The 12,393-nt window shown below is 37.4% G+C and overlaps 2 protein-coding genes across 2 annotated transcripts in view; both read right to left on the minus strand.

Annotated features, from left to right (window-relative positions):
• LOC110456346 (probable methylcrotonoyl-CoA carboxylase beta chain, mitochondrial) overlaps positions 1-5,209 on the minus strand; it is a 45,641-nt gene extending 40,432 nt beyond the window's left edge. Inside the window, exon 1 of the mRNA XM_021507026.1 lies at positions 5,128-5,209. The gene's annotated coding sequence lies outside the window, so the exon portion shown is untranslated. The remainder of the gene's footprint in view (positions 1-5,127) is intronic.
• A 350-nt stretch (positions 5,210-5,559) lies between these two features.
• Positions 5,560-12,393, minus strand: part of LOC110456345 — a 78,743-nt gene continuing 71,909 nt past the window's right edge. Inside the window, exons 21-24 of the mRNA XM_021507022.1 lie at positions 9,189-9,344; positions 8,065-8,157; positions 5,984-6,127; positions 5,560-5,650 (exon numbers count right to left, since the gene is read on the minus strand). Of these exons, the coding sequence (XP_021362697.1) occupies positions 5,615-5,650; positions 5,984-6,127; positions 8,065-8,157; positions 9,189-9,344 (429 nt within the window). The 3' untranslated portion in view covers positions 5,560-5,614. The remainder of the gene's footprint in view (positions 5,651-5,983; positions 6,128-8,064; positions 8,158-9,188; positions 9,345-12,393) is intronic.

The following is a 12,393-nucleotide window of genomic DNA, read 5'->3' on the forward strand; positions in this document are numbered from 1 at the left end:
ATGTTCCTCGGTATACATGGGCGCGAGAGAGAATATGGTAGTGCTCTATGTTCCTCGGTATACATGGGCGCGAGAGAGAATATGGTAGTGCTCCATGTTCCTCGGTATACATGGGCGCGAGAGAGAATATGGTAGTGCTCTATGTTATTCGGTATACATTCGCGTGAGAGATAATATCAATCAGACTTGTTTGTGTGTGTTTATATAAGTATCATACTTCGTTATGTTTTTGACTAGAATCATGAGAAAATTAAGATAAAAATGAAATGTTTGTTTTGTTAGAGATAACAATTAGTGGTTGAACTTGGCATCTAAGTAGGACTTCCTACTCATTTTGGAATACCGGTATGATTATATGCGAAAAAACAGAACGCCACAAATTATTTGAGCAAGAAATAGGCAATATGTTGTAAAGTTTGTAGATTAATTTCCAAATAAATAAATCACAAGATTAATTCCCATGAAAAAATATTTCTTCGGGCAAAAAAACCAAAACATATTTCAGCATTTGTAGTTCAAATTTATATCTCTACATGCAAATAGCAAGATTTGTGTAGAAATACTTTTTGTATGTAAAAAAGAGGTATTCAAACTTGTCATAGATAATGTCCCCGATACCATTTATGGGGATTTTTGAAAGTTTGTCTGTAGGTAATTGGCAGATGCTGAATAAAATAAAACAAAAAACATGAATTTCTTCTGAAGTTTTTTCTTTATTCTTTACTCCTCTATTTAGTTCAAATATGATGAGGAGCGATTTTGATGATAATGTTAAATTAATGTTTCACTTTCGTGACCCAGAAGCATATCGGAGAATATTTATTCGTCAATAAGCCATTGCAATTTGGCTGTCCTGTAATAAGCCTACAGTCAGATGATGTGTTGGCCCCATAGGCCTATTGCAGGATATAAATGGTAAAATACCGGGAAATCAGGAAAATATCTATGATCATAAAAAAACAACTAACATCTAAGAATAAAAACCTGTATCCATGGAAATAAATGTCTAATACATCAACAAACAAGAGGCCCATAGGCCTTAACGGTCACCTGACATCCGATTCAAATTAGGACTGTCATCCAGGGGCCAATTCATACTTTTCGTCGTCCGAGTGACTTTAATTGCTGCATCATCCATTAATTTTTCCTTGTGAACACAATAACTTCAATAAATATGAACCGATTTTGATGAAACTTTGTATGCCGCTTTGTATCAATGAGATCTTGATTGAGTTTGAATACCAGACCAATTTGACCATAACTTACATAGTTATTCCCCTTGGTAATTCTATTATTATTGGACCCTGTGAACACGATAACTGAAATAAATGGGTGTGACTCCAATTTTGACCCAAGGGGTCTGTTTTGAACAAACTTGGTAACTGTATGTCTTCTATTCTTGGTTAAAAGAAACAAGTAAAAGCGTAAATCAATGATTTATTAAATAAGGCACAAAATTTTAATAGCACCTTATTAGTAGCAAAAATGCATCATAAATGGAAACAAGAGGCCCATGGGCCTTAACGGTCACCTGAGTCTATAGTANAATCAACATCACTGGGACAAATAATAATAATAATGACAAAGAGCAATAACTCTGCAGGTTACCGTCAAATAATTACCGGACAAAGTTTCATTTAACTCTGTCAACATTTATTCAAGTTATCGCGTTTACAAGGTCCAATAATAATATTATTACAAAGGGCAATAACTCTGTAAGTTACTGTCAAATAATTCCCATTTAGAGTCCGGGATCTTATTGATATATGGCTGCAAACAAAGTTTCATCAAACTCGGTTAACATTTACTCAAGTTCTCATGTTCACAAGGTCCAATAATAATATTATTACAAAGGGGAATAACTATATAAGTTACTGTCGAATAATTCCCATTTAGAGTCCGGGATCTTATTGATATATGGCTGCAATTACTCAAGTTCTCATGTTCACAAGGTCCAATAATAATATTATTACAAAGGGCAATAACTCTGTAAGTTACTGTTGAATAATTCCCATTTTGAACTCGTCCGGGATCTTATTGATATTTGGCTGTATACAAAGTTTCATCAAACTCGGTTAACATTTACTCAAGTAATCGTGTTCACAAGGTCTAATAATAATAATATTACAAAGGGCAATTACTCTGTAAGTTACTGTCCAATAATTCCCATTTTCGAACTCGTCCGAGATCTTATTGATATATGGCTGCATACAAAGTTTTATCAAACTCGGTTAACATTTACTGAAGTTATTGTGTTCACAAGGAAAAGTTAACGCACGACGGACGACGACGGACAAAAGGCTATCACAATAGGTTACCATGACCAATGGTCAGGTAACCTAAAAATATAACAAATTATATGTGGGGTTATAAAGATTTATCACGATGAGAAAACATTGAACACCTGATATGGTATTGCAACATTTTATTAATATCAAGAATATGAAAGTAAAGGTTTTAACAACTATCAGCTAGTTTACACATCCATCCTACTTGTCTCATGATCTTGAGAGGTTATTAGACATCTTACCTATCCCATGATCTAGAGAGGCTATTAGAATCCTACCTGTCCCATGATCTGGAGGGGCTATTAGACATCCTACCTGTCCAATGATCTAGAGAGGCTATTAGAATCCTACCCGTCCCATGATCTAGAGAGGTTATTAGACATCCTACCTGTCCCATGATATAGAGAGGTTATTAGACATCCTACTTGTCCAATGATCTAGAGAGGCTATTAGACATCCTACCTGTCCCATGATATAGAGAGGTTATTAGACATCCTACCTGTCCCATGATATAGAGAGGTTATTAGACATCCTACTTGTCCAATGATCTAGAGAGGCTATTCGAATCCTACCTGTTCCATGATCTTGAGAGGCTATTAGACATCATACCTGTCCCATGATCTAGAGAGGGTATTATACATCCTACCTGTCCAATGATCTAGAGGGGCTATTAGAATCCTACCTGTCCAATGATCTAGATAGGCTATTAGAATCCTACCTGTCCCATGACCTTGAGAGGCTATTAGACATCCTACCTGTCCCATGATCTTGAGAGGCTATTAGAATCCTACCTGTCCCATGACCTAGAGAGGCTATTAGACATCCTACCTGTCCCACGATCTTGAGAGGCTTTTAGATTTCAACAAACAAGGTTTTTCAAAGCCTTGCATACGCTTAGGTAAACAACAAGTACCAAGTGTCAAAGTTTGTTACAATCTCAAAAGAGACAGGTTTTTGGCAGCTTCACTTTCAAAGAGTGACATTTAAAGCTGCCCAATTGAACTGCAAACTTGTACATATTTCTGTCAATAAAAGACCACAGCAGCCATCTTGAATCCCAAAACTTAGAAGTCGGTCATTTGATGTAACATATGCCACCTATTATGAACAATGTCACCCAAATGGAACTTGATTACCGGGTATAGCTCTAAATGTCTTGGCCAATCAGAAGCCATGTCAGCCATCTTGAATCCCGAAAACTAATTGTCTGGTGTAAAGTTATGTACTCAATATGTGTTACTCTAGATCTCACAAAGTAGGAACAATGTTGAGTTAATAGAACTTGACATTTAGCCATTCATGTCTTGACAAATCAGAGGCTATGACAGCCACCTTAAATCCCAAATCTTGAAGCTGTTTTTGACAGGTATATGTAATTACCGTATTCAAACTAAAACATATGGAAGGGCACATGACAGGATACAGTACTAATTGCAAAGTATCATAAATAAACATGAGAATGTACAAATACAACAATAAATAATGGACATGTGTTTTAAACAAATTTTAAAGGCACTTTCGGATATGAAAGACAAAATTTAATATATTCTATAAAATAAAACAACTTCATATTTCTACAATTAAAATAAGTTCATGAGTTTGTGAAAATACATCAAATGTACATATTTGGCAGAACATGATCATGTTGAATATAATATCTGGCAATACATAAAATAAATAAAACATATTAAAAATAACTGAAAGGTTGTACAATTCTCATTATAGACTTCAATAATTTATACAAAAAAAAATTGTGTGCAGAGCAGATCTTCAGTAATTAAGCAAAGTCATGAAAATCTCATCTGGAAAACTTAACATTGACTAGTTTTTCAGTTAAGATCTTAAATATCCTATTTACTTAGGAACTAATATTTTGTTTGTAATACTGTACAGCTGTTGTGAACATGTAAAGCTATCCAGACAGTTGTCAGAAAGCCTGTGTCTATGGTAAAATCTAAGTCCGATATTTTATGGCACCAAAGATATTTCCAACATTTTGTAATGTGTATTACTAGGAGAAGTTACAGAAGACATCTGATTTAGGAAGCACTATTCTGCCATCGAAGTAAAACATTTATCAACAAGGCAATCCATAGCCCCCCCACCGGTACTGATTTCTATATTTAACAAACAGTACACTTATGTCTGGATGTACCTACTGTTAGGAACGTATCCTTATACATACTTCTTGCACTCAGTCAAATCTGGTTACTCAAGATGGAAAAGTAAAGAAGAACACCCCCCCCCCCCCCCCCCTCCCGACAAACTTTATCAAACATTCAGGTCAAAGGTCAAAGCATAGGTCACAGTGAGGTCATCGTGACATTCTACTTGCACTCTGCCATCCCAAGATGTCCTTGTACATCAAATCTGGTCACTCCACATGAAATAGTATAAAAAAAATATGTCCCATACAAACTTCTCAGATGGAGGGACGGACAGACTGACGGACGGACGGACAGAGTGCAAACCTATAGTCTCCCCCGGGAACTGGTGGGGGACTAATAAGTCCTATTCACACTGACCAGTCAAATGTCAAGCTTACAAATACTCCTTTTTTTCTGACAAAATATTGCAAAATAAGTAACACACAAATGTGTATTAATCATAGTATCTGTATACACCTTCATCAAAATCGTTTTGTCATAATTAGGTAAATATTACATGTTAGCTAGAAAAGGCAGACAATGCTCTGTGAATATCATGATACTTTAAACATGTTCAAAACTTTTTCATAAACAAGTAATTTTTACTGTAACTGAAACTATAGCAACATTTAAACAGATATTCACCTTTTAGATGACAAGGACGGACATTTATCAATACAGGTAATACTCACTGTATCATTCTCAGTGAAGAATGGACACACACAAATCAAAGACCATTGCTCGATATCTCAAATTATGACACACAAAGACCATTGACCATTGTCCGACATCTATAGGTACAAAACGCCTGCAGAATAAACACCCACATATCAAATCTCCAGAAAAAAACACCTGTAGAATGGACATACAGAGACCATAGACTGGTTTGTTATCTCAAACCATTATCTAATGGAGACATCACAGGCCATTATCTAATGGAGACATCGAGGACCATTATCTATAGAGACGTCACGGACCATTATCTATAGAGACATCACAGACCATTACATTATCTATAGAGACATCACAGACCATTATCTAATGGAGACATCGAGGACCATTATCTAATGGAGACATCATGGACCATTATTTATAGACGTCACGGACCATTATCTATAGAGACGTCACGGACCATTACATTATCTATAGAGACATCATAGACCATTATCTATAGAGACATCACGGACCATTATCTTCATACAGCTTGTACACCAACTGGAAAAGAACAAACATATATCTTAAATATAGCAATTTTATCAAATTGTTTTTACAATCAAGGTTACAATTATGCATTGTGTAGGTTCAAATTATAAATGTAACTAACTGTAATGAAAATAAGTGCATTACTGTAACCACAGAACACATTTTGAAACAGTATATCATTTTTATACTTGTTGAAAACTATTTAGATGTAACGTTGGAAAGAAATACATTTGACTTAGCATTAATTAAGGTCATGATTGCTGGAAGATGATAATTTATTATGATGAGTGCTTAAATTTTCTGAGAGAACGTCGAACATTTACAACTGTGAGAAAATGAACATACATTTTTGAATTTAAGAGCCAGCCCATCCACAAATCCTTCAGGAGTCTTGCCCGCAGGGACGAGAGAACTAAGGACCTTGCCTGGCTTCTCCTTGTTGTATGCCTCTTCTAGACCCGAGGGGATATAGTCTGTGTTTACCTCCACCTACAGCAGACCAGTTACCATTACTCAACATGCAATAGAGGTTATAGAGGTTACTGTAAATAACTGACAACTGTGGCCAATGTATGGGTAGCAGCAAACACAAATAATGTTGGCACCATTGGTTACAGCAATTTTTAGCTCACCTGGTCCTCACCTATGCCATACCGCAGCATCCGTCGTCTGATGTCCGTCAACTTTTCCTTTAAAATGCAACTAGTCCTGAACAGCCAAGTAGATCATGACTAAATTTGGTCTGGAGCATCCTTAGGCCAAGGGGACTGAATTTTGGATTAATGGTGGGTGTGGCCTCCCTAGGGGCAGAGGGGCGGGGCCCAATAGGGGAAATAGAGGTAAAACCTTCAAAATCCTTCTTCTACCGTAGGGATTAAGAGATTTTATCCTAATTTAGTCTGGAGCATCCTTGGGCCAAGGGGACTCAATTTTGTATAAATGGTGGGTGTGGTGCCTCTTGGGGCAGATGGCCGGGGCCGAATAGGGGAAATAGGTAAAACCTTCAAAATCCTTCTCCTACCGTAGGGATTAAGGGATTTTATCCTAATTTAGTCTGGAGCATCCTTGGGCCAAGGGGACTCAATTTTGTATAAATGGTGGGTGTGGCCCCCCTGGGGGCAGAGGGGCGGGGCCGAATAGGGGAAATAGAGGTAAAACCTTCAAAATCCTTCTTCTACCGTAGGGATTAAGGGATTTTATCCTAATTTAGTCTGGAGCATCCTTGGGCCAAGGGGACTCAATTTTGTATAAATGGTGGGTGTGGCCCCCCTGGGGACAGAGGGGCGGGGCCCAATAGGGGAAATAGAGGTAAAACCTTCAAAATCCTTCTCCTACCGTAGGGATTAAGGGATTTTATCCTAATTTAGTCTGGAGCATCCTTGGGCCAAGGGGACTCAATTTTGTATAAATGGTGGGTGTGGCCCCCCTGGGGACAGAGGGGCGGGGCCCAATAGGGGAAATAGAGGTAAAACCTTCAAAATCCTTCTCCTACCGTAGGGATTAAGGGATTTTATCCTAATTTAGTCTGGAGCATCCTTGGGCCAAGGGGACTCAATTTTGTATAAATGGTGGGTGTGGCCCCCCTTGGGGCAGAGGGCCGGGGCCGAATAGGGGAAATAGAGGTAAAACCTTCAAAATCCTTCTCCTACCCTAGGGATTAAGGAATTTTATCCTTATTAAGTCTGGAGCATCCTTGGGCCAAGGGGACTCAGTTTTGTATAAACCGTGGGTTTGGCCCCCCAAAGGGCCTGAGGGGCGGGGCCAAATAGGGGAACATAGCAAATTATTCTTTAAAATCCTTCTACTTCTGTAGGAATGACAGGATTTGGTCCATATTTGGTGTTGAGCATCCTTGGGTTAAGGGAAACCAATTTTGTATAAACGGTGGGTCTGACCCCCTTGGGGGCTGAGGGGCGGGGCCCAATATGGGAAATATAGCAATTTCTTAAAAATCCTTCTTCTTTTGTAGGAATGACAGGATTTATTCCATATGTAGTCTGAAGTATCCTTGGGTGAAGGGGTATCAATTTTGTATAAACCGTGGGTCTGACCCCCCAGGGGCCTGAGGGGCGGGGCCCAATAGGGGAAACATAGCAAATTATTCTTTAAAATCCTTCTTCTGTAGGAATGAAAAGATTTGGTCCATATTTGGTGTGAAGCATCCTTGGGTAAAGGGGAACCAATTTTGTATCAACGGTGAGTGTGAAGATTAACCTAAATTTCCCCTATGGGGCCTTGCACCTCTGCCCCAAGGAGGGCCACACCCTCAGTTTATGAAAAATTAAATTCCCTTTGCCCTAGGATGCTCTTCACAAAATTTGACAGACAGATGAACGCTGTGTCACGGCATAAACTAACTTTCCATGAAACAATTTTATATAAATTTTGATAAATATAAATCTTTTATTGATGAAAACATTACTTACCAGTTTGTTGGTAGCAACATCCCCAGGTAACTCATCATCTCTTCTGGCATCAGCGAGACGGACAAACACAGACGCTCCGTCCACCAGGTGGATCTGTGTATGAAAACCAAAAATACCAGTCTATTTTAATGAAAGATATTCCCAGTCCTATCCTGGTTATTTTATTGAACTTCTTGAATTTTTGAAAATTTTAAGGTTACAAACAAGTATTTATGCCATTTGTTTTACTTAATATTTTAGTGTGCATATATATACTGCATCTATCATGTGAATTAAATATTCAATGATTTTTTAACTCTTGACTAGAAGTGTATTACACTACCCAAGTCACATACCCACCCATCCCCTCTCCAACAGGTTTAAACTCGGTGTTGCTAATTGATATACACCACATGAACCCTACCATCAATTAAATGTGTAAGCTAACCATGATAAAGACTTTTTACATATATGGTCAGTGGTCCGTAGTAGGCACAGGGGTTGCGTTTGCAAGAAGACAATTGATATCACATTTTAATACTTTAAAATCAGGAATCATTGTGAGAAAGTCATGCCAGTAAATCGTATATAAGCATATTAAAAACTAATAAATAAGCATTTGATCCAATGATACGTAACGTTAATCATACATGCAACTTAATAATGTTGACGCCAAAAAATGCATATTGCACTTAGTTTTCTTAATAGATATATCATATAGATATATAAGCCACTCCACTAAAAGATGATCATATCCTGCCTACTAACAGTACCTTCATGTTGGCAATAAAGACATTTAAAGGACGGACTACATTTTTACACAGAAGCATTTAAATGTAGCTTTAGTAGTGTAGGGGCCATATTTAGTTGAGACCCAAGATGGGATACTTGTAGTCTTTAGCAAAAATGAATATTTTTATTAAATGAATAATATATTAAATGAATATATAATGAAATGAATAGAAAAAATCTATTACCTGTAACTTTGCTTACGCTTTGGTTTGGATTATGTTACAGAATCTTAGCCCTCGACTGAGATAACCCGATCTCGCTCAGTTATAGCTAATAGATTTGATTAATGCTAAAATAAATTGTCCCACTGAATTGACTTTGGATGCATGTGGTATTTGCTTTTCTCCACTTACAGCCCTGCTGCGGAGGTTGCGCTCCATCCACTCTTGGCATGGCTCCCTGGCCAGCTGTTTGAGCATCTGAGGTGTTGGGGAGCCCTGATATAGGGGCAGCTGGAATATACTGGTGTAGGCGTACCTGTCTGTGAATGCCTGAACAGCAGTCCATGCCTAAAGGTGTAGTAAAATAATGCCTTTAAACAACTTACACAGTACAATTTCAATTAAACTGAACAAGAAAAGAAATGCAGTTTTCTGATTGCTATTATTGGTATATAACATAAAGACTAATTCATGGTAAAACATAACATGAAAATCATATTTAACAATAATAAGAGGCCCAAGGAGCCTGTACTGCTACCCTAGTATTCCACATATAAAATATGAAGAAGTTGTTTGAAATTTTTGAAACATTTGATTTATGTAACCCTGAATAATGGTTACAATGATTTATTCGGGAATGTTGATTCAGGCCATCAAGTTACAGTCCAAATTTCATTACCCTCGGCTTTATTGTTTTTTAAAAGAACTTGTTTATGACACAAAAGTTAACATCAGATGGACAATGCCCATTGTATGATCTAAATACTTCATTTGGAACTTTAAGAACTTGAACATTTAAATTTAATTAGTAACTAAAACTGTGAGCCAAAGGCTAAATAATACCCCCTGCTCCTATATAAACCAGAACTGTAGGGTAAAGGCTAACTAAGGCAAAGCATTGCAAAGCATTGCAAAGCAATCCAGTCTCCCACCAGTAATGATTTCTTTATTGACTGAGCTGTACACATATTTAAGTATATAGGTCACTGACATACTAGGTTTTCTCCCTCCCAATACCAAAACATACTTGCAAACCAAATCTTGTTAGTCCAGATGAACAAGTGTTGCTGAAATCATCCTAGCAGTTAAGGAAGAGATGTCAGGACAAAGGTTTTTAACATGCTGAAATCGTCCTAGTAGTTCAGGAAGAGATGTCAGGATGAAGATTTTTAGGACACCTGAGACAAAGTCTCAAGTGACCTATTGCGATCGCCTTTTGTCCGGCGTCGTCCGTAAACAATTTACATTTTTCGACTTCTTCTCCAAAACCCCAGAACCAATTTCAATGAAATTTTGCAGAAACCTTCCATGGCCTAAGGTCAACAAAAATAGTTGCCGGTTTGGTCCCCAGCCAGGGGCCTGAGGGGCGGGGCCAAAAAGGGTCAAGTTGACTAAATTTCAAAAATCTTCTTCTCAAGACCCAGATATGGTAGAATCAAATACTCTTCATAGATGGAAGGGTCTTAAGGTGCTTTACCAAAATTGTGAATTTCATGATCCTGGGGTCTCACGTTTTCCCCCTGGGGAGGGGGTAAACTTTACTTTAGTTTATATAGGGAAATCACATTTTGGACCAACATTTGCTTAATTTCCATTGGAAGTAATTCAATTTAGGTTAGCATTATCAGTATTAGGTAGCAGTTTGATAGTATGCACATGAGCCCTGACTGAACCCCTGGGGCTGATGGGTGTGGCCAAAAAGGGTTGAATTGACTGAAATTTCAAAAGTCTCTGTCTGAAGACCCAGATATTGTAGAATCAAATACTCTTCATAGATGGAAGGGTCTTAAGGTGCTTTACCAAAATTGTGAATTTCATGATCCTGGGGTCTCACGTTTTCCCCCTGGGGAGGGGGTAATCTTTACTTTAGTTTATATAGGGAAATCACATTTTGGACCAACATTTGTTTAATTTCCATTTGAAGTAATTCAATTTGGGTTAGCATTATCAGTATTGGGTAGCAATTTCTAAAATCTTCTTCTCAAAGACCCAGATATGGTAGAATCAAACACTCTTCATAGATGGAAGGGTCTTAAGGTTTATGACCCTCACGTTTACCCCCTGGGGAAGGAAGGGGGGGGGGCAAAATTTATTATGTTTTATAATGGCAAATGATACTTTGAATATTACATGTTAATAACTTGATTGGAATTATAACCCTGAGTTGACAGTTTGATACTATGAAAATTTTGAGCCAGCCCTACCCCCAAGGGCTGTAGGGTGGGGCCCAAAGGAGTCAGTGTGCTAAAATGTCTTCATTTTCCTTGTTTAGAATCAGAGGTGCTAGTTTCAAATACTTTTTAGTCTTAAATCTGTATGCTAGATATTGAATAAGGTGGTTTTATTGTTTTTTGTCACTTTGAATAATATTTCTGTTCGTGTTAAAAACAAAATCAACTCTCTGTATAAATATATCAGGTGACTGTTAAGGCCCATGGGCCTCTTGTTAACAAAGGGCCATAACTCCTTAAAAATGGTCGAAATGAAATAATACTACTCTGATGCACGATATCAGGGGTTAATTACCATATTTGTAAATTTTCATTGAAATCAGCCCAGTAGTTTAGGAGGCAGACCAAACTTTTTTCAACAAAGGGCCATAACTCCTTTTAAAGGATCAGAATGAAAAAGTGCTTCTTGGATGCACAACGTCAGGGGGTAGTTACCATATCTGTAAACTTTCTTTGAAATTGGCCCAGTAGATTAGGAGAAGCTGTCAGGAGAAGGATTTTTCAACAAAGGGCCATAACTCCATAAAAAATGGGTTGGAAAAAAATATGTGGATAAACAACATCAGTGGGTAGTTATCATATCTAAAAACTTTTGACAAAATTGTCCGCATAGTCTTGGAGGAGTTGTCTGGACAAGTATTTTCCACAAAGGGCCATTACTCTGTAGAAAAGGGTCAGATTGAAAAAAATAATACCAGGATTCAGAACATAAGATGGTAATTATCATATCTGAAAACTGTCATTGAAATTGGCCACGTAGTTTTGGAGAAGTTGTGCGGGCAAGCATTTTCAACATAGGGTTATAACTCTGTCAAAAGGGTCAGAATTAAAAAAATAATACCTGAATGCACAATATCAGGTGATAGTTATCATATCTGAAAACTGTCATTGAAATTGGCCAAGTAGTTTTGGAGGAGTTGTTATGACAAGGATTTTTTAACAAAGGGCCATAACTTTGTAAAAAAAGGTCAGAATGAAAAGAAATAATACCTGGATGCACAATTTCAGGTGGTAGTTATCATATCTGGAAAGTTTTGTTGAATATGATCCATAACTTAAGAAGGAATAATAATAAAACATGAACATTGAATAATGAAAAGTATTTATTTTTCCATGACAAAGCTTAGTCTAACACCAAAGCTGTGATAGTGTCAGTAAATGAAGAT

Source organism: Mizuhopecten yessoensis, unplaced genomic scaffold (genome assembly GCF_002113885.1).
Source record: "Mizuhopecten yessoensis strain PY_sf001 unplaced genomic scaffold, ASM211388v2 scaffold8693, whole genome shotgun sequence".
Classification (NCBI taxonomy): Eukaryota; Metazoa; Mollusca; class Bivalvia; order Pectinida; family Pectinidae; genus Mizuhopecten; species Mizuhopecten yessoensis.